Source organism: Bidens hawaiensis, unplaced genomic scaffold (genome assembly GCF_021521415.1).
Source record: "Bidens hawaiensis isolate Kalapana, Puna unplaced genomic scaffold, B.hawaiensis_p1.1 tig00003698_1, whole genome shotgun sequence".
NCBI lineage: Eukaryota > Viridiplantae > Streptophyta > Magnoliopsida > Asterales > Asteraceae > Bidens > Bidens hawaiensis.
This window is the reverse complement of record NW_027491212.1, coordinates 420,437-444,052: the sequence shown is the minus strand read 5'-3', so window position 1 is coordinate 444,052 and position 23,616 is coordinate 420,437. Positions and strand designations below refer to the sequence as shown.

Below are 23,616 nucleotides of genomic sequence, written 5' to 3'. Positions count from 1 at the left end.
TTAGGCGGTATTCACCATTAGCATTAACTTCCTATGAGTCACGTGCAAGTGGGAGATTGTTGGAATACCGTATGCCCGAAACACATAATTAGGTTAATGTGGCTAGCCGTGTTTGATCCAAGTCGGGTCATACCCAATAACGAGTTAGACACACACCAATTATGTATTTGTTGAGATATGATCTATAAAACAAATACAGAACACAACACATTCAGAAATCGGGTTTCTGAATAATTACTTGAAAGTGTTAAATAAATTAACTGGTTAATTTATTTATTCAAATAATTATTATTGGAATGATTATTTAAACATGTGTTCTTTTATAAAATGGTTTATAAAAGATGGGATATTTATATATTTTATAAGGTATAAAATATATATTATTTAGACATGTATGCCTTACACCCCATACACTTGGTCAAAGTTGGTAAGGACTTGATGGAGGTTGAGTAACTTTTACTTGACCAAAAACCTAACTTAAGATATGAATGAGATATGATCTCATTTATATAAAGATCAACATACTTTCAAGATATAATAAGTAACCACAACTCTCTCTTTCCCTCTAGCTTTTGGTTCGGCCGAAGTCAAGAAACAAAAGAGGTTCGAGTCTCGGTTTCTCGTGTTCAAGCTTCCTAACATAGCTCGGTGTGTGTTGGAGGCTCGGGGTATCTTCCGTTTGAGGATTTTCCCTTTGAAAGTCTAGCATCAACATCATCATCTTCTTCAACCATCAACTACATCTCTTAAGGAGTTAAGAATGTAAGTTTTACAAGCTTTGATAGTTTAGTTTTTCCGTATTATTTGATCCTTAGTCTCGGGTTTCTAATCTTAAGATTAATGGTAATCTTGAAACAAGAATAAAGGGTTATTCATAGATTAACACACATATGAACTTGTAATATATATATGGATATATGTACATAAAATTTATAGATAATCACGCTTCCGCCTTTTAATGACTAGTTAAATGATTAACTAAGTCTAAAATATCCATAGAAACCCAACACCGGCATCTTCAATTGTTTTTATACACCATACACCAGCCGTCCCTAATGTCGTAAAAAAAACCATTTACATTCTTAAAAGAATCTCTTAGAATCTACTTGAGTAGGGGTGTTAGGTAACAAGCCGAACTTGAGCTCGACCATGGCTCATTTCAAGCTCTGTTTCTAAAGCTTGAGGTGAGTTGTTTTCAAGCTCGAGCTTGGTTCATCTTTATTTATAAATTAGATTATACACATTTATATTTATAAATAAGTTTTTATATGTAACATAATATGTTATTTAATTATTTTTATCATAGTTTTTTATATAATAATTATTATCATATTAATTTATGCTAAATAAAATGTATATGAGAAAAGCCTTGTTTATGTTTACAAGCTAGCTCTAGCTTCAAAAGTGAAGCTCGAACTCGTCTACTATATAGGCTCGAGCTCGATAAATATTTAGAATCAGTGTGTGGCCAGTAGGGGTGTTAGGTGTAAATGAGCCGAGCCGAGCCAAGCCTGAGCTTGTTTAAACTCAAGCCTTATGTCAAAAGCTTGAGCTGTAGTTTTCAAGCTCGAGCTTGGGTCGTATTTATTTGGTAATTATTTTATATTAATTTATATTTTTTATGTATATTTATAGTTAGTGTTTGTTAGACATGTCCTGACTATATTATTTAGTTATATTTTATCATAAATTTATATAATAATTGTTATTGTAAAAATATATTTTGTATATGTTTGATATATAAGTTATATGAAAAGGGTCGTTTAGGCTCATGAGCAAGCTCGAGCTCGATAAGCGAAGCTGGGCTCGTTTGTTAAGCAAGCTTATTTTTAGACTCAAGCTCTTTTAAGCTCGTCTCGATTTGAGACTTTAGCAAGCCAATCTCGAGTATTACACACGCGGCTTGGCTCATTTAGACCCTTGTATGCGAACAAACTTTCTAATTCTCTTCTCTTACCGTTGAAACCGAAAAATTGACAAGTTGAAGATCCCACTTCTTGCTCAACAGCAAAATGATAGGCGAGTGACATCTCTTGGAGCCGAGTCATGATGCATTCATTAGCATTTACTAAACAAAACATCTGTTAGTTATAGTATAATCTGAAAACTAAACTTTTGGGTAGGGGTAAAATAGTAAATATGAGAGAAATGAGTAAGCTTTACCAAATTTCCATCTTGCCTGTACCAAAGCCAGTTCTGGATTTTCGAGAAGATATGGTACACTTCTCCAAAGAAAGTCTTCATCCGGTTGGAAATCTGCATCAAAAATGACTACAAATTCGCAATCAGTCACATAATCCTTTTTTAAACCTTCACGAAGAGCACCAGCTTTGTATCCGTTTCTGTTGTTCCTTGTTTCATATTTCACATTCACTCCTCTCTCTATCCACTTTATGCATAATTACTGATTTACTTAGTAAATAGATCATTTGTCTTTTGAAATTTTTTTTGTGTGTGTGTGTTGGGGGTGGGGGGTGTACCCTTAGATGGAGTCATCAAGAACTTGCACAATGAGACGGTCCGATGGCCATGTGAGTGAACACACAGATCCAATAGAGAGTTTGTAGACCTGATAAGAATGTAAGTTCGTATATTTCACAAGCATAAAACATTAACTGTAAATAAGAGTACCTTTTTGTGGTGATTTATATGGGATTTCTAGATATTCATTGAATTATCTGAATTATGTTATGAAATATATGCATAGAACAGATAATAAAGTAAAGTGCTGCCGTTAGTGGAGGAATCACCATTGTGACCCTCATGTCTTGCCATATATCTGTGAAACTCCCTGCAAAATCGTTGACCGATTTTACCTCAGGCTCAGCTAGAAACCAGTTTCTCATGGTGAAAGTGTACAGAAAGAGTTCAGAGGAGGACATTCAGATACATTGAAGCTATGCCTTAAATAGAAGGCGTGTGCTTTGGCTGAAGATGTCGACATGGTTTTAGCGGTGGAAGATAGTGGTGCATGGAATGAATTGCTAAAAATGGGCCACTTGGCAAATCGACCGACAGCTACGTGGACAACGTTCAAATCACTTATTTCTGATTAAGGTAATAAATCTTGAATCTCTTTTAATTGATTTTTAAATTCGTATTTTTGTTAATATATTATCGTTTCTTTGTGCATTCTAGTGTATAGTTTTTAATCAGTTTAATGGTGGTGAATCTGATAGTGAAATTATTTATAAAAAGGTTTAAAATGATTTGCTAGAATCTTGTTGTGATTGAGAAGTTTCATAGCGCTATTTCGACGCTCACCTAGGGGAGCGTTGAAATTAATGTGCAACACATGATTATCTTGCCTTCACGTCGTATAACGCCATCAAAGGTTTGACTTCTCTTCTTAGTTGCCAGCTGTAAATTCGAGTGATCTTATCATCAGCGTCTTAAACACGTAACTAGGGGTGTTAATCGGGTCAACCGGATTAGGTTTCGGGTTAATCAGGTTTCAAAAATAAATAAATAAATAAATAAATTTTAGTCCGCAGCCTGACCCCATTAAGGTTCGGGTTTGTCGGGTTTCGGGTTAGTCGGGTTACACTATACTTTGAGGTTAATTCAAATAGATACAACTTATGTAATTACATAACTGAGATAAACCAAGTATTTGATAATATTATGATGAATAATCTAGATCTAAGACATGTATCAATTAATAACTTATAATCTAAAACTTAAAACATACAGTTGGTTCCAAAAAAGAATAAGGCAGCAGCTAGCAAGGTCTTTTTTGGTAACCAAAACTCAGAATATAAAAAAGAAAGCTTTAGACATAAATACAAAGTGTCAAGTGGTATTGTTAATTTTCCATGGTTTTATTAAAAGTTCACATTCCAAAATCTGTATCAATAAGCCAACATCAGTTAATTTCCCAACTCAACTGTCGATTATAGTTGTTGATCACATCACAAATGAATCCCATCATTCAATCAAAATCCCCAACAAACCAATCAAATAGATACAATAACATGGGCCACCTTAAACTTCAAAACGAATCAAAATCCCATCATTCTTAAAATTTATAACTCAAAAGACAAGGTCTAAAATCCAAATTTCAAAATTAACATCAAACAATCAAAAGTCAAGGTCTAAAATTCAAGATCAACAAAATCCAAATTAAAATTCGGTCTTCAAACTATAGCTTTGTAATATCTTCTTCCATCAAATCTACCTAAACAAAAGATTTCATGAGAATCCCAACGCCAGATTAAAAAAAATATTAAAGAAACATTTAAAAATTTACCTTCATCAAGTTGAATTATTGTTTCGGGATCTTTTTCTGGATTACTTCTGGTATGAAGCCAATCTTGTGTGAAAATTAAGCATTCGATAGTTTTGTCACCCAAAGAAATCCTATACAAATACAACACCCTCCCACTTGTGCTAAACACCGATTCCGATGCGACCATTGAGATTGGAATAGCTAACAAATCTATTGCACTATCATTTGCACACTCATTATCAATTGAAATTGTCAAGACATTATCAATTTCCCACCCATTCAAACAAGACTACCCTTTTTCCTACTTCGACATCCTGACATCCTAATGACCATCAAGTAGACAAAAGTTCAACACTTTCTTTACCAAATTCCAATCATTGTTTATAAAATGAGTGGTAAGAGTCATGTAACTTTTTTTTTTCTTTATGGATGTCCAAGTATTAGTTCAACACTAATCCTACCAATGTTTCTTCGAATTAAATCACGAATTTTATTTTTCTCCCCTACATACAATTTGAAACACTCGTGTGATTGTGGTTCGACTTGGAACACGAAATAGCGGTTGATTAATTTTAGAATAGTGTTTAAATCTTTCACCCTCGACAAAAATAAAAGGAAGTTCATCTACGATAATCATGTGTGCTAAAGCTCATGTACTTTTCTTTTGATCAAACTTCCTTGCCACCATTTTGGTTGTATCACCATGTTCAAAAGTAATATTAGTTTGAGTAGCGCTAGCTTTTGCCAAATAAGATTTGCACTTAGTAAGATGATTTATGAGATTTCTATTACCGTATTTTCTAGACTCACATAAATATTTTGAACCGCAATGTAGACATCTAGCCTTTTGGTCTTTTTTCATCCCCTTCTCTAACTTTTACGCTACGAAATCATTCCAAACTTTTGATCGTTTGCTTGAGTTTCTTGTTTGTTTCACTTGCTCTTGAGAGTCTTGATTTTCTTTTGACCATTTCTTTGAATTCCTTGGCCGTTTCACATGCTCTTGAGAGTCTTGACTTTCTTTTTGAGTGTTTTTTTTAATTCCTTGGCTGTTTCACACCCTCTTGAGAGTCTTGACTTTCATTATTATTGCTTTTTGCATCATATTCCATTGAATATCTACAAACATATAAGAATTAAGAGCAACAATACTCGATCAATTTACATGAACTAAAGAATAACTAAACTAATATATGTAATAGGAGGTTTTGAGAAAACTAATACATATAATTCTTTAAGTTCATATAAACAATTAGTTCTATCTTAACAGAGGAGGTTTTGAGAAAAAAAAGTTTTGGTTGGCCACGGAGTGAAAACAAAGAAAATTAAAATCAGTTTACATTATCTACACAAATATAAATCCATTTATATAATAAATTTCATGGGTTGTTTTATATGGCATTACAAAGTAAATAAATAAACAGAAGCAATGGGATGGGTTTTTGAAAAGAGATGATGGTAAACGATACATTGTGAATCCTGTGATGGTTGATAATCTTCCGAAGATGATGCCATGGTTGATAACGATTAGCAGGTGGGCATTACGATTTTAACAGAGATGATAGTACTGGATGATGGACTGATCGCAGGCCGGCAGCGTGCAAACGAAGCGAGGTTTTTGTGAATTAGCTGATCGATATTGAGCTTGTATAGTTGTACATTGGGCTTGGGCTTTAGGCTTTAATCCTTGGTAACACTATTAATTGGGTTAACCCGATTTTTTTTTCTATTACAAACCCTTGTAACTATTCAGGTTAACCCGAATAACCCGATTAATTCTTTTTGATCCTACTTAACCCGACCCTAATTAGCTTATTCGGGTTTGGGTCAGGTTAATCGGGTTCAGGCATTTTGGACACCCCTACATGTAAGTAGGTGATATGAAATGCTGCATGCATCTTTCTTATACCAGTAGATATGTTTTTTCTTTAGGAGATTGATATGTAATTATGGGCATGCTTGATATTGAAAGTGAATTATTTTTCTAAAGACTATGTACTTAATTGAGATATTGTTCATGATTGATAGTAGACATATATAGATTTCTACTAAAAAGATTGTTAATCCAAATTATGTATGAGTCTATGTTGTTTCAATCTACTTTGTAATCTTTTGCTCATATGTATATAATTTATGTAAAGCTTCCATCCTTTTGGGTAGTTTTATTTTTTTGTTTTCTTGATCCTTTTCTATTTTCCTTTCAATATTGGTTAGCTTTTGTTCCTTCTTTATGTACTTCATTATACGGAGAATTTTAATCTATGACTTTGCACTTGTTGTAATAAAGTACTTTGATGTAAATTAGATGTTTTAAAAGCATCTCAATGGTTACCTTGTGGACTAAAATCAATCCCACTAGCAAATAGGCTGCATTAGCTTGATAAACTCAACAAACACACATCAAATTGAGCTAATAATTTCTTATAAATGTATGGTTAATGATCAACGTTATTAGCAGCATTAGCTTGAAAGTGCCCAAATAGAAAGAAGCGATGCTATCCTAGGAAAATAGGTATCTTTTTGAGTGTACGAAAACTTGTATCTGCTAAATGTTGATCTGTGACGTGAAGTAAAGGGATAGAGCGAACCACTTTACGTCCACACCGTTGTACAAGCTTCTTTGGTATTGCTTGAAAGTTGAAACATTTTAGGTTGGTTTGGATAAACCCTAAACAATTTTCTTAAATCAGTTATTAGAGATATTTAATGTGTTAAAGATGATTTAAAAAACCTGTGTTATTACAATATTCAATTATTCATCTTACTTTTTTGTATTGGGAGCATATTAATGGGTTTTTTTTTTTTTTTTTTTTTTTTTTTTTTTTTTCTTTCTGAATCCATCACAATCGAAGTTTTATATAATTTACTATAAAACGATTACAATAAAGTGGCAGGCAAACGGGCAACAAGCTGCGCCGCAACCCCCTTTTGAACAGCAAAGCCAATCCTGCTAAAAACGAAGCTTTGGGACCTAGAAGCTGAAGAGGTTCCGTGTACGACGCGCTGAACCCTACTCAAAAATTTCACAGCCTCTGGAGCCAACGGGTTAGTGATATAACATAACCCTGTCTGTTCCGGTTAGTGATATAAAATTTCACAGCCTCTAAAGAGGTTCCGGTTTTATGCATTTGAGTACATTTGAGATGTTCAATCCACTCAACTCATTTCCTTTTTAGCTCAACGGGTTAGTGATATAACATAACCCTGCCTGTTCTTGTGTAAATGGGTCGGAATTTTAAAATAATTTAATAGTTCTTCAGCTTGGGCAAAGAAGGTACAGTAATATTTGCCATTGCAATACATTTTACTGCTGTACTAGTTTAATAGTTTGGTAGTTCTTCAGTTTGAGCGGAGATGGGTGACATAATAGAGAAAATTCACACCTGTGAAGAATTTGATCGGCCTGCTGAGTAGAGAGAACTTTCAGAGGAAGAGGTAAACACTTGGTCAAACGGTAAGCACACACTTAAAGAATTGGAGCTTTTGAACCGGATAAAGTGGGCTTGGAAGGGGATGCGAACTCCTCTTTTTTCCATTGGATTATGAACACCACCATTTCATCTAAATCGGATACATGGTGTAACAGACAACGGTGTTTGGAAATTAAATCTGAATCGGGCAAAAACTGTGGCATGGAAATTTTTTTAGAGACAAATTCAAAGAGCTGGTCACAATTAGGCCGTCATTCTCGGGTGAGGGTATGAAACAACTATCTGAAGCGGATGGAGTTCGTTTAACTCAATCGTTCAGTTTGGAAGAAGTCAAATTGGCGGTTTGGGACTGTGAAGGGTAACGGCCCCCGGACTGGATGAGTTTAATTTTCTTTTCATAAAGCAATTCTGGGAACTTTTTGGGGAATGGCTTCCATAAAGTTATGGTGGAATTTATTTGATAGGGTGATCAGCGACAGTTGTACTTCATCCTTTATTCATCTTATACCCAAAAATAACGACCCACAATCATTCTTGAAGCATCGGCCTATCAGTTTGCTCGGGTGTATAAGTATGGTCATCTCGAAACTACCTGCAAATAGATTAAAATGTGTCATTGACTCGCTTATCTCAGATTCTCAAATGGCATTTGTGGCGGGACGGAATATTTGGACGGCCCTCATATACCCAATGAACTAGCTCGAAAGTTGTCGAGGGCCTAAATTTTCTGTTCATTCCTTAAAAATTACATTGTTGAGCTCGGGATGTGTGATGACCTGCCCCCCTTGGCTATTATTTTTCTAATTGACATTAAAACTGAGTTTATTACTACATACCCAACCCATAAATATAAATTACATACAACCCTTCATTAAAACTAAAAATATCAAGTTTACCCATTTTAAATTATTTTATTAAAATTAAATTATAAAATGACAATTATACCATTTTTTAAATTAAAAATTACAAATTCATCCATTTTTAACCAAAGCATGATATTAAACAAAGCACACTATAATGTGTATTGATGATAAACAATTCAATCAAATGTCCGAATGTCCTAAATTTAAGTATTCGACCGTTCAAATGAAATAACAATAATCAATCAAATAATGAAACAACTATCAAACTAATAACAATTTACCATGGAGACAGTTCCACGGCCACTCCACACCATCCTTTCTGGTAATTTGGACCTCGAATTCCGCTAATAACTCGATGACACAACCTGACCACTCTCATCATTCTTCGCGACTCTGACATCAGATGTCTGTTTAACCGACAGCACCGTTGTCGTTGGCTCCGCACCAAAGCTTATACTGAAACCTTTCGAAATCGTGAGTCTTAGCAGTTCTTGCCTGATCCAACAGGTGGAAACTGAATACCACCGATGTGGCCAACTCCGGCGCATTTTCACCCGTCTTTATTCCGAATTCACTAGTAATAGATTCATTTTCTGATCATTTTAAAACATATAATTTGCACCCTTTAAAGTGCAAGTCAGTAAAGCATATAATTTGCACCCTTTAAAGCTTGTAAATTGTAATGTAGTTTTTAAAACATAAATGAGTACTGGGTAGACAACAATTAAAAAAACAATAAAGGAAGTTATTAAGAAACTCCCCCTCACAACCGCAATTCCATTGAAACCGTCACCCTTCTATAAACCATTGCACCACTGGATGACTTGCTCCTCTTGTTTGATGCCCCTCATCAGTCACAGTTATAGCGGGACCGTCATTGTGATTAAGGTACCATCGATTTTTATTTATTATTTTTTTTTGTTGGTGAATGCATTATTTCTTATAACTTTGCATTAGGGTGAAATGTAGTTAGGATGTACAATTTTTTGATGCATAATAAGATAAATTTGATATGATTTGATACTTACTTTATGCTTGTAGGTTAATCTATGAGGATTTCTTTTGGTAATAAACTTTGTTTTATTTTAGTTATGAATCTTGATCCACTAATATGTTCATCACCTCACAGGATTGTCTTGAATCGTTGAACAATCTCATTCGCAGCAACGCATCCAATCAGGTTTTGGTTAACTTTTTTTTTAATTGTAATCGGGTTTAAGACCTATATATCTTAATAACTAGTTTTTATCCCCCGTATTACAGGGGTTATGCTTCTTTTTCGTGTCTAATATCATATTTTTTTGCGTTTTAACTTTATTTATTATAAAAAAAGTTAATAATATACTTAGGTTTGATGATGAAATAGTTTCACAAATAACTGACATTTTATAACCCGTTTATAAACTATGAGTTTGAGACCTATGACGCGCTTATTCTTTTTACTATAAAATTGTTTCTTATTATAAATATATTTTTTCAAAAAAATTGGATATAACTATTTAGTATATCCCTATTTTATATGATTCGCGTATCAAAAACTTGGTGAGATTTATTTTTAGAATAGTGATATGTTATAACCCGTTTAAGGTATCTGGGTATATATGGTGAGACACATACCGTGATTTCGGATAAAATGCATGAAAAGTCTTCATTTACAAATAAAACAATATGATGGCTTAAGTAAATGTAAGAAACAACCATAGAGCTTTTAAATGTTTCGTTTATTTACGGGGGTTGTTTTATATTGTTTCTAATATTTATTTATTTTTTGAATTATTATTTTTATTGTATGAAACTTAATAATATATATGATTTGATGATAAATTGTTTCAGAAATAAATGAGATGTTATAACCAGAAGCTATATGAGTTTGAGGAGACCCAAGACCCGTTTATTTTTTTACTATAAAATTGGTTTTTTAATTATAAATAATATATATCTTTTTAAAATAAATCAAATATTAATTTTTAATATATCCCTACTTTTTAGGATTTTTATATCAAATATTTAGTGAGATTAGTTTTAAATTTAATGAGATGTTATAACCCGTTTAAGAAATTATGGGTTTGATTAGACCCATACCCATGAATTCGGGTCAAATGCATGAGAAGCCTCCATATAAAAATCAAGGAAATCTGGTGACTCCAAAAAAAGAGGGAGCGACCACATCGCGACACATAAGATTTTTATGTTGTCGTTTATATATATTATAGATATTATGTCGTGTTTAACCGTGCTATAGGTGTTGCTGAGGGAGACTAGGATTAACTCAATAATATCCATTTTGAAACTTAGAGGAATCATATACACCTTTTCTCAACAAAAAGTTAGTCTTTGATTATTTAATATTTATTTTGACAAATCTTTTATATAGATGGTTGTTTGATTACTTCTTGCTTTATTTAATATACAAACAACGCCGGTAGGCGATAAATCTTCTATACGTTTTAGAAACAATCGGGTTATAAATAAATGGAGGTCCCCAAGCTAATCCCACAAAACAAATTGAAGTGAGGTTGCTCTACCTTCAGTTGATAAGATTAAGATAGATTGTATAAATGTTGAATTGTTGGTTTTACCATATGAATTCTGATGGATTGATATATATATTCTCGTGTTCATGCAGATCTGCCATTGAGATTTCTAATGGATTGACATTTCTAGCCTTACTTGCTATTTATATTAAGGTAGGTCTTTTTTATATAAAAAAAAGTTATGAAAAAATGAATAAAGTCACAACGGATGTAAAATCACCCAAAGTGTAGTTAGTCAATCTCAAATTGATTTAGGTTATTATTGTAATAATATAGTTTTTTAGCCATATTAACTTTTACATTTTTTTCTGAAATTGTACATAAAAGTTTTAATCCACACTAACATGTTGCAGTTTGTGTCCATATTACATCGTTCACCTTTTGAATTTCTCTTTAAAGAGCATCATAACATGAATTTTCATGTTGAAACTTTTGGTTACTTCCCGTGCAATCTGAATAACTTGTCTTTTTAGCTAATATTTATTATTCTTTTTAGTTTTTCATATCAAAGAAATTTCTGCATGGTACCACACAAATCATTCACATAAAGTGGAAACATACAATAAAGATATAGAGGTTCATTTGCTTTGATAACTTGACTGAAAAGTCAATGACGTTGTTTGGTTTTGAGTTTCTGATGGTGGCAAGTGATTGATTTCATCACATTTTAGTTTTGAAAAATCAGAATCAGCAACTTCTCGCTGGAATAGAGTCACTCTTGAATGTTTCTAAGGTATATTACACATCAAACAAATACAAGAAATAGAAACAAAAATTATATTTTATTTTATTAAACGTGGCTGTGATTTTGATTATTATTACTTATTAGTAAAATTTTATTGTTTTTCTTTATTTTTGAGTAGTGATATGTGGGTAAGGGTTTGTCACTTGATTACAAACCTTTGGCATTTCAACACTAGATTGAAGCTATAAGAATTGGTATTTGAACCCTTTCTTGAAGTTTGGAGCTTAATAATAATAATAATAATAATAAGTTTTCAACACAACACTCACACTCGACTCTCTTCTCTTGTCTTGTCTTCACTTCACTTCACTTCACTTCACTCCACTTCAACAGGCGTTATTTAGGGTTTACTTCACTTAACCAAACCACCACCAACACATCCAACCTATCAATCAATTCTCCTAATTCCATACTTATTCAATCTTATTTCGCAACAATTGATCCAATTTGATCTATTCTGCGTCAAACAAGGTAACTTCTTCGCATTATCAGATTGTACAACAATTTTGAACGGAATTAGTTGCTGTATGTCGATTAGTTTGATTCGTTAGATGCTAAAATTGTTTCTAGAAGAGATCAAGTTCACTCATTGCAGCGGATTACTGCCAAATTTAGGGTTTGTTTAGTAAGTTAGTGTGTAATTAGGTTTAAATCAATGTGTTCAACAAGTAAATAGATTCGAACAATTGACTTCTTTTATTGAATTTTGCTTTAGAGTTCATTATCGTGGCGTGCGGCTTGATGGACAATCGGGTGAGCAATAACCGAATCGAAATCCGATGAAACTGAACTGAAATTAACCGAAAAGCAGTTATCGTTTATTTTTTGTACCATTGGTTAAACGAACTGGACCGAATAATTCATGTTTTCGAATCATTCATGTATTTATATCTTCATTATTATCTTATCTTTTCTTTGGGCATATTCTAGGTGATGACGGCGTATACTCATACAAGATACTGATTAATGGATCCCGAAAGCAAGACGTTTGGAAAAGGTGGGCTTTAACTTTTTTAAACAAGTAATCTTTCATAAGTAAGTAACTATCTGTGCTTTATGTGTTTTCTAATATAGGGCCAAAGGAACTTACGGGTGCTGTGGATCTTATAAGCTACTATAAGTTATTACCTCATCATGACTTCTTCTGCAAGAAATCACTTCCTGTGTCGATTTTAGATACACATTACCTGCATAATGTTGTTGGGGACTCAGAAATTAGAAAGGGTGAAGGGATGCAGTTGGATCAGCTTATTCAGAATACATCCTTTTCAAGCGACATTAATACACGCATACAACCGTTTGACCTCGATGCCCTAAAGGAAGCATTTCAGTTAAGGGAATCTGCTCCTATTGACCTGCTAGCTGTAAGTAGTTGACCTATGTGTTTTCAACTTGTGAATTTTGTTATAATTGGCAATATAAAGTGGACTTAAGAGTTACGGGCCATGTGGACTTTTTTAGTCAGAGAAGGGAGTTCCTACTGTAGCTGGAAAATCTAGAAGTGAATCGAAGGATAAAGAAAAAAAGCATAAAAAACACAAGGAAAAGGATAAAGAGCATAAGAAACACAAGCATCGTCATAAAGATCGAAGTAAAGATAAGGATAAGGAAAAAAAGAAGGATAAACGCAGTCATCATGACAAGGTTAGCTTTACTCCCTTTTATTTTGGATACATAACTAGGCCCGTAAACGAACCTAACGTTTAGTGAACTGGACCTAACGTTTAGTGAACCGTTCAGCGGGAAGCTTGTTTATTTAATAAACGAACAAACATGAAAAAAACTTTTTGTTCATTTAGTTAAATGAACGAACATGAACACATATCCGTTGTTTATGTTCGTGTATTAGTCAATACATTTATGGTCTTATGGGCCAGCCCTAGGCTTATGTCAGCCGGCCCTAGAAATCTATTGTAGATCTATAAATATAAAACCTATTGTATTATGTTAAACACAATCAATATACAATCTTTCACCAAGTTTATCTTGGTATGGGTTCTGACCCTCCTCTTTCTGCCGCCACTCTCCACAATACACTCATATCATCTTTCTTCTTTCCAGATCCATTACATACCATGGCTGATCAACAACTTACAGCCTTCACCACCACAGAGAAAACTTCACACAACTCTCATAAGTTTGGTTTCACTCTATCCCCTACAAACTATGGTCACTGGAAACTTATGATTCAACCCTTTCTCACTACACATAGCCTATTCGGTTATGTTGATGGGAGTATTCCATGTCCTCCTCCCACCATCTCCGCTCCAAGAACCTCTGCAAAGGAGGATACAACACTTGCCACCCAATCAAACCCCAATTACACGATCTGGTTGTGCAATGATGCACATGTTAGGATGCTAATTATCTCAACCATCTTTGAAACATCCTTTCAACACGTGCAAGGTGTTACCTCACGTGACCTTTGGCTTGGTCTTGAACGAGCCTATGCCCCACACACTTCTTCTAGAGAATTTACATTGAAGGCATAATTGTTAAAAATACAAATGGAGAAAGACGAGACATCTGCTGCATATCTTGCAAGGGCACAAGAGTATGCAAATGCCCTTGCAAATATTGGCCAACCCATGCCCGACAAAGATATTGTCATGCTTGTTGTTGCAGGTCTTCGTGAGGAGTACAACGGAGTCAAACAAACCCTCTTTGCTAGACAATATACAGCTGTCTTCAACGAACTCCCTGGTCTTCTTGAAGATCATGAGTTTATGGTCCAAAAGTCAGCCCCTGCAATTCCAAATGCTCAAGCTTTTACAGCTGCCACAGCAGCTAGTACACCTTCGGTTCCAACTGATACAGTTCAGGCACTTCAACAACTTGTTAGCCGTCTTGGTTTTCAGTTACAACCATCTTCTGTTTCATCACCCGCCACCGCACCTCAAGCTTTTTACACAAACAGGTCCGGTCAGTCCAACTATAGTCGCGATCGTGGTAATCGTGGCAGTCGTGGCAGCCGTGGGAACAACTTCTACAACCGCAGCCAGGGAAGCACCTCTCGTAATTCAGGTCAAGGTCAGTTTAGTTGGGTTTCAAATCAAAACATGGTATGGGGTTCTTGTAACAGGTGTGGAATTGGACATGTGCCATCTGAATGCCCAAAACGAGATCCCTCCACCTTCCGAACGAGACAACCGTCCGCCAATTATGCAGATTATCGCTCACAAGCGTCTACTTCGTGGCTTCCGGACACAGGTTCTAATCACCATGTAGCACCGGATTTGTCTGGTTTTGACTCTGCAGAATCTTACTACGGTGATGATCATCTCCGTGTTGGTAATGGTAACGCTCTTCCCATTTTACATATTGGTTCATCAAAACTTTTCTCACCTAACAAAACCTTTCACTTAAACAATGTCCTTCATGTACCTGATATCAAACAACACCTTCTTTCTGTACAAAAATTTTGTGAGGATAATCATGTTTATTTTGGATTTCATGCTACATTTTTTGCTGTGAAGGACAATTCTACCCACACTACCCTCCTCACGGGTCCAAGTGACGATGGACTCTACTCTATCAAACTACCATTCCATCAACATCCAAAAGTTGCTTTTTCGACATCTCGAGCTTCAACAACCACATGGCATCAACGTTTGGGACATCCACATTCCCAGTTATATCAGACTATGCTTTCTAAATATTGTTTACCTATTTCTGCAAAGACTTTTGATTCTCATTGCATTGCTTGTTCTGTTGGAAAATCTTCCAAACTTAATTTATTGTCTGCTGATTATAAAAGTACTCGTATTTTGGATTTAGTTTTCTGTGATGTTGGGGACCAGCCCCTATTACTTCGTTTGATGGTTATAACTACTTTCTTTTGTGTGTTGACCATTTCTCTAAATTTATGTGGTTGTTTCCTTTAAAACGAAAATCAGATGTGTTTGCCACCTTTACACAATTTGTCACTATGGCTGAACGACAATTCTCCACTAAACTAAAAACTGTGCAGACCGATTGGGGTGGGGAATTCAGAAATCTTTCATCTTTCTTTGCCTCTATTGGCTTTATTCACCGTCTCTCTAGTCCTCACACCAGCGAACAAAATGGTGTTGTTGAAAGACGTCATCGTCATGTTATTAAAAAGGGCTTAACATTAATGGCACAATCCCATGTCCCTCAACGTTTCTGGCATTATGCTTTTGAAACTGCCGTCTACCTAATAAATAGAATGCCCTCTCGTACAAACTCCAACACCAGCCCCTTCGAACACTTATACCACCGTAAACCTGATTTCTCCTTTCTTCGCGTGTTCGGTTGCCGGTGCTTTCCTCACCTTCGTTCTTATAATCCCAACAAAATGGATTTTCGATCTACACCTTGTATTTTTCTTGGGTATTGCACTTCTCATCACGGGTATCGATGCTTAGACCCCGTCACAGAACGTATTTATATTGCCCGTCACGTTCGGTTCAACGAAAATTCTTTTCCTTTCCTTACTAAACCTACTACCTCCTCCCCGAATTCATCTCCTGATCCATATGTTTCATCTTATCCCACAACTTCCATTCCCCTAAACATGGTGGATTCTTCAAACACCACCACAACCCCACCACCCGACCCTAGTCATACACACTCTACAGATCCACCAACTCGTACTTACACCCGCCGGTCCACAACAAACCCGGTTCCCGCTGCCCAGCCTTTGACCGATACCATCAGTCAACCACTATTCACCCAACAAGCACCACTCAGCCATCTTCTACCACCCTACAATCTGACCAGCCGATTAACGACTTTAATCCACCTGAGCCACAGCCTATTTCAGCCCCCCAATCAACTCACACACCTACTCCAAACCCAAACCCAAACCCACCTCCTCCACAACGCCAACGTCCAGCTAACCTACGCCCACAGCCGAAACAAATTAAACCATACAATCCCTCGTCATTTCAAACCTCCATTCCTACATCTCACACAGAACCCTCCAGCTTTACCGTTGCCAACAAAGATTCAAATTGGCGCCGGGCCATGGCGGACGAATACTCAGCTCTTATCTGTAATGGTACCTGGTCTTTGGTTCCTCGTGTTCCACATACTAATGTGGTTGATTGCAAATGGGTATATAAAGTTAAAAGAGACCAAAATGGGGCAATTAAGCGCTACAAGGCGCGTCTAGTCGCTAAAGGTTTTAATCAACAACCTGGTATAGACTATAATGAAACATTTCAGTAGTGAAATCCACTACAATCAGGGTCGTTTTATCATTAGCTGTCACCAAACAATGGTCTCTACGATAACTTGATGTTCAAAATGCTTTCTTACATTGTGATCTGAAGGAAACAGTATATTTGAAGCAACCACAAGGCTTTGTTGACCCTCGTAAGCCAAATCATGTGTGCCTTCTGCATAAGGCTTTGTATGGCCTCAAACAGGCACCACGGGCTTGGTTTGAACGACTCTCTTCTGCTTTACTTGCTCTCGGATTTAGGGGATCTAGAACAGATCCTTCCTTGTTTATTTATTCTGGTAAAGGGACACTTTTGTATATGCTAGTATATGTCGATGACATTATTTTAACAGGTAACAACAATCAGGCTATCAATCATGTGGTGCAATGTCTTGGTAAATCGTTTGCAATACAAGACATGGGGCCCTTATCGTATTAATAGGGTATTGAGGTGATTCGTAAAGGTTCCGATATCATTCTTTCACAACAGAAGTACATTAATGAATTATTGGACCGGGCAAAATTGTCCCAGTCCAAACCGGTTCCATCACCGTGCGCGACAGGTAACCCTCTTTATCTTGGTGACAGCTCTCAGTTTGAGGATCCGGTAAAATATAGACAAATGGTTGGTGCATTACAATATGTTACTCTCTCCCGGCCTGATATCACATTTGCGGTTAATAAAGTTTGTCAGTTCATGCATTCTCCTACTGACAATCACTGGTCTGCTGTAAAACGCATCTTACGATATTTACATGGAACTGCTAGTCATGGTCTCTTGATTTCCAGCTCCTCATCTCCTGTTTTGCATGCCTATACGGATGTTTCCTTTCATCAGTTGACCGCCTTTTCTGATGCTGATTGGGCTGGATGCCTGGATGACCGTCGATCCACGGGAGGATATGCTATTTATCTTGGGTCAAATCTTATTTCATGGTCAGCCAGAAAACAAAAGACTGTATCTCGGTCATCTACCGAATCTGAATATAAGGCTTTGGCTGATACGGTTGCTGAATTGACTTGGCTTGAAACATTATTAAGAGAACTTCGTGTCCCAATGCACTCTGCTCCTACTCTATGGTGTGACAATGTGGGAGCTACATATCTATCTGCTAATCCGGTTTTTCATGCTAGAACAAAACATGTGGAAGTAGATTTTCACTTCGTTCGAGAGAAAGTTGCACAAAGAAGGCTATCAGTTCAGTTTATCTCTACACATGATCAAATTGCCGATGTGTTCACAAAGCCGCTACCATCAGATCGTTTTCTATTCTTAAAGTCCAAGCTAAGAGTCGGTCCCCGGCCTTAGCTTGAGGGAGAGTATTAGTCAATACATTTATGGTCTTATGGGCCAGCCCTAGGCTTATGTCAGCCGGCCCTAGAAATCTGTTGTAGATCTATAAATATAGAACCTATTGTATTATGTTAAACACAATCAATATACAATCTTTCACCAAGTTTATCTTCGTGAACGTTAGTTTATCTTCGTTAGTAACTTTATTTCACTTTGTTTGGCGGTAAGTTTGTTTATTCTATAAACGAATGGACAAGAACATAACTTCTTGTTCGTTTAGTAAAAGTGTAAAACGAATGAACATGAACACATAATTTGATCGTTTGTTTATGTTCGTCAGTAATTTTGTTTAAGTTTGCCCATTTATGTGCTCATTTAAGTTGTCAGGCCCATTACAATTTAGTGTAGTTTTATTAAATTAAAATATAACTCGTCACAATTTAGTCTAGTTTTGATGCTTCTTTAGGCCCAACAGATTGATATTCACGCTTACTTTTAATTGGTGTTTGCTCAGTTATGTCCGCTTACATTCGTGAGCCGTTCGTTTATACTATTGATGAACGAACATAAACACGCTGAACAAGAAAACCCCATTCGTTTAAGTGTCCGTGTTCGATCGTTTCTTCGGTTAAAGTTAAAGAACAAACACGATATGAGCCGTTCGTGTTTGTTTGCTTCGTTTACAGGCCTATGCACACCCGCCTTTGAAAGCATGTCCAATTTTGTATTTTGTTGATTTATTATCCTCAACAAATATATTATTTGGATTCTATTACTGTTTGTAATACCTTACATCCAAGTTCTAACATAAAAAGGGTGGTTGACAGTTTGTGATACGATCCCATATCTTGGTCAAATTATTAGTTAGTAAAAGAGGGGGATATTGGATTAATGAGTAGCTGAAATTTAAGGCCGGTTATTATTCTATTAATAAAGGATAGCCGGAGTTTAGGGCAAGTTATGATTCTACTAGTGCTTATTTATATCTTGAGTTAAGTGCCATTTTAGTACCTGTGGTTTGTTCAATTACGCAACTTTAGTACCGTTTTTGAATTTATTGCAAATGGCTACCTCACTTTTCTAAAACTTGCAAATTTAGTACTTTTTTCTAACTCCGTCTATATTTGTCCGTTAAGTGAGGGGCACTTTTGTAACTTTGTTATTTTATTTATTTATTTTTCTTTTTAATCAAATTCCACCTTAGCTGGTTTATTTCAAAAAGTCAAAATCACAAAGAAAGTTTAAAGCTTGTGTCAATGCGTAAACCTAAATCCCAATCAATCCAATTCTTGCAAATCACCCAAATTAATTTTAGTTTTTTTTAATACTTATCGCATCTTAATTCTTAATATCAACCTTTTATATATTCAATACAATATATTTAAAAGTATCACTTTTACAATTGCGTGCAACACCGCTCTCCGACCACCATTGGACGCCGTTGTAGACGGAGCACGAGAAGAAATATGCTTACAACTTCGTCGGAATTTACAACATTGATGCTTCCGATGCCGTGGTTTCTCAGAAAACATCGCTAGTAAAAAGGAGTTGGGTTTCCAGTGAAAACTTGTGAGGCTTTGAGATCAATTGGATCTGAGTTCAACTGCTTTATTCATTGCCGGACTGGGAAAGGATAGAAGACGGTGATGATCGTGGCTGGTGGCGGACTGGCGGTGCAGGACGGAGATGGGGTGAATATGGTGGCGATGCAGGACGGAGATGGGGTGATGGTGGTGGCGGGTGCAGGACGGAGATGGGGTGAATATGGTGGTTGGTGGCGATGCAAGACAGAGATGGAGGTGGGGAGAGAGATTGAGTTGGTTGTAGGAGATGAAAGGGGACAATGAGAGTGTTTGGAATTTTAGTTTTAGGGTTAGGAAAGTATAAAAGGGGTTGGAGGTGGATTTGTTTAAAAGAAAAGAAAAAATAAATAAAATAACAAGGTTACCAAAGTGCCCCTCACTTAATGGACAAATATAGACGGAGTTAGAAAAAAGTACTAAATTTGCAGGTTTTAGAAAGTGAGGTAGCCATTTGCAATAAATTCAAAAACGGTACTAAAGTTGCGCAATTGAACAAACCACAGGTACTAAAATGGCACTTAACTCTTATATCTTTGTTCTAGTGAGGAAGATGTCAATGTTTATTATTATCTAAGTATTAGGTTTTCTTTAACCTTGTATTGGAGACTTCTCATCTCGAATTGGGTAATCAGAGACCTCCCATCTCGAATCTGGTTTTTATGTTCCAGTAATTGAATCTTTTGTTTGAGTCCAGATTCTAGACTCTATTAGCTTGACATAACTCATGTTGTCATTTTGAAACTTTTTTAGAAACGGAACCATGATGGAGACGAAGATCTCAATGACTATAACAGGCACAAGAAAAGTAAGGTAACTTGACTGCACTTTGATGTTTTGTGATCATTTTTATTTTTACATTTACCCTTCAAGTTAGCTTGTTAATTTTGCAGCACACGGGCTCAAAATTGGATGAAATGGGTGCAATAAGGATAGCAGCTTGAAAATGGCATGTGATCTGTATTATTGTTTGTCCTCGATGTTGCAAATGAAAATTCGAGAGCTCGTTGGTGTAGGCAAAATAATCGAGGTATTCTAAACTTTGTCTTTTCATCATGTTTAATCTTTAAACAGAAGTTGATAATTTGAAAAAAGGATATTTTGTTATAAAGTGAAACATATAATGTTACCGTGATAGCATTGGATTATAATTTTGAAAAGTAATAATATTTTGTTTGGTGCAGAATGGTACCTGGACTAACTAAAGATTACCAAGACGGTGAATTTATCTGTTTTATTTGAAGGTACAAATTGAGGGAAAACAAACTTTTTTGTATTATAGACGACATTTGATTCAAAACTTTAATCTTTTATAGCGGAGCAGGATAAACAAAATGTTGTGTGCCAATATCATTTTTGTCAGTTTTTAGTTTTTTATTTTCAAAATGTTAAGAATAGGCAGGCTGGTATGAAGCTCTGTATATACGAGTGGCATGAGAGGATAAATTAACACAGCAGTCGTTTATGGTGCGAATTAATGATTTCGTTTTAGTGATATATGCCCTCGGGTTGGTGCATGTAATCGTTGTAAGGCAGACAAGTCACCCGTGCGGGTTAAACTCGTATAAGCTAGTGATTTTTTTTTCAAACACAAAAACATTATGTTGAATTGGTTTGGTTTAGTGCCAATATTGCTTGGTTGGATGGAATATATGCACTCGGTCTCCTTATCATTCATGGGTTCAATCTCCATGAGCATAATGAGTAATTTTCATTGTGTATTTTTTGACTGTTAAACCCATTTACTTGTGATTCAACTTTTAGCTATTATTACCCTATTAACATGATAACGAGTGTAAGAAGTGAATGGACATATCAAGATAAGAACGTTTGCCAGCACTTTCCATGAACAAACAAGTTGGAAATAAGCTCATGTCTAAGCTAATAATCTTTGCATTGTAGCAACTATGTGTGTAGTACTTAAAACACACAAATACAAACATCTAAGGGGTGGTGCGTTGGTAAACACATGATTCTTTTCTAGCAGGGATGGATATCCGAGTTTGAATCTGCTCAACTGGTTTCCAATCATAACACTTTGTTTCGTCCAGCTCCCCATTTGCTTGTTTCAGTTTGTTTAATGTTCTCTTGTCGTGCAGATAAAATGATAAAAAAAAACAAAAAAAAAAGATGCTTTTACAATGTTCGATCATGTATTATGCTATAAATGATTATTAAAATAAAAGTAAAAGATGATGATAATGCTATAGATGTAAGGATTTTCAAGAATGTTAGAGAAAATGATATTTTTAAAGGATAAGCGAAATTTGACGTGACAATTGATTGGACACGTTTATAGATGTTTTTTTTAAGGATGGCTATGGCTAAAGTAACACCAATACCTTTCATATAGACCATATAACTTGCTAGAAATTGTTATTGGATCGTATAACATACGTAAAATAGTTATATAGACAAACGAGAGTCGTACGAGCCCGTGTTCGTCAAATCATATATGAGATCCGTGAGATGTGTCATTTTTACCCAAAAAATGACCAATATGATCATTTACAAAGTCATACAACTCGTATGACTATTTTTTGCACTATTATACATGTTTTGGTCAAAAATTTACTAAGGATAATGTAACCAAATTCGATTGGTGAGGTTTAGTGCTAATTTAGTATGAAAAATAATGAATCGGTTGCAAACACAAACACAAGGATTTGTTACGAGAAAAAGCCCTTGATCTTTAGAGGATCGCCGGCATAAAAACCCGGGTGATGACAAATCGTCTATCACCACTTTATTAATCAAAAAATAGGTTACAAAGGTGGAGATTATGATCAAAGATTACAAAGTAGCTAAGTGTGTGTGAACTGCTTACAGAGAGTTCTTGAGAGAGTGTTTATAAACGTGAGCAGCAAGTGAGAATGTGTTTCTGACCTAATTTGATCATAACTCAATATAAAACCAAAATAACAACTAACAAATTGTCTTAAAAATCTGCCACTATCCCACTAACTCCTTAAACGCCTTTTGGCCACGTGCTAGAAGAGTCCAGAAGCGAGATATAAGGTAGACTTGGTCCTCCAGCCATTATACCTATCATTAACCTACACATGAGAAACAATCGTTAGTAATACCATTTACTAAGGATCCTTGATCCGGACAGGATCTGGAACACATGCTAATGATAACTGACCCAGACATATGCCAGTATAACGTATCCACAATGTTAAATTTCCGTGCCCTAACAATTGCCCCCAAAACGGCGGTTGTGATAAGATCACAACTGTCATTTTGCCGTTTAATTCAAACTTCCTGCAAAAACAGATGAGATTTGACAAGCTAGATATAATTATCATATATCTATAGAGTTTCCTTGGGAACTTCCCTTCCGGCTATATATCCAACTCCTCTTATTCACCCTGCAAATCATGAACAGCTAGTAACACCTGCTTAACCCGGGTGGATGGTCCATCTTGAATGGTGAATTCCGGGTTAAGGTTTTTGGGTAAATCCAAGTGACATAATAATAAACTAAATCTTTTAATTATTTGCTTGTTTTTTGTTTATTTTGAAAGCATGTTTGATATAGCTTCAGTATTGTTGAAAGTTTTGAGAAATACTCTTGAGTAAAAAGTTTTAGGATAGAATATCCTTGCTTAAATAAATTAAGGATCTTAAATCCTTATATAATAGAGTTTATAAAGATCTTAGCCAAATAAATGTAAATTGATAAGTAGAAATCACACCATAAGGTCTAATTAGACCTAAGTTACGATAATTATTGGTCTTTCCGTGATCCTT

General features: G+C 35.5%; 1 protein-coding gene across 2 annotated transcripts; it reads left to right on the top strand.

Annotated features, from left to right (window-relative positions):
* Window positions 1-12,110: 12,110 nt before the first annotated feature.
* On the top strand, window positions 12,111-21,400 carry LOC143624141 (mediator of RNA polymerase II transcription subunit 19a-like). Of its 2 annotated transcripts, none has more exons than XM_077094870.1 (7): window positions 12,111-12,272; window positions 12,732-12,798; window positions 12,876-13,165; window positions 13,263-13,445; window positions 20,617-20,671; window positions 20,757-20,893; window positions 21,048-21,400. In XM_077094870.1, exons 2-6 carry the CDS (start codon window positions 12,768-12,770, stop codon window positions 20,777-20,779), a joined length of 582 nt encoding a protein of 193 aa, XP_076950985.1. In that variant the 5' UTR covers window positions 12,111-12,272; window positions 12,732-12,767; the 3' UTR covers window positions 20,780-20,893; window positions 21,048-21,400. The 2 variants fall into 2 exon arrangements, with proteins under 2 accessions (XP_076950985.1, XP_076950984.1); XM_077094869.1 differs by having other exon boundaries at window positions 20,617-20,676; window positions 21,048-21,399.
* Window positions 21,401-23,616: the final 2,216 nt, after the last annotated feature.

Coding starts and splice junctions, on each gene's coding strand:
- LOC143624141 (XM_077094869.1), top strand. CDS start 12,768: ATGGATCCCGAAAGCAAGACGTTTGGAAAAG. Junction 12,799..12,875: donor AAGCAAGACGTTTGGAAAAG/GTGGGCTTTAAC, acceptor TTTCTAATATAG/GGCCAAAGGAACTTACGGGT. Junction 20,677..20,756: donor ACAGGCACAAGAAAAGTAAG/GTAACTTGACTG, acceptor TTAATTTTGCAG/CACACGGGCTCAAAATTGGA.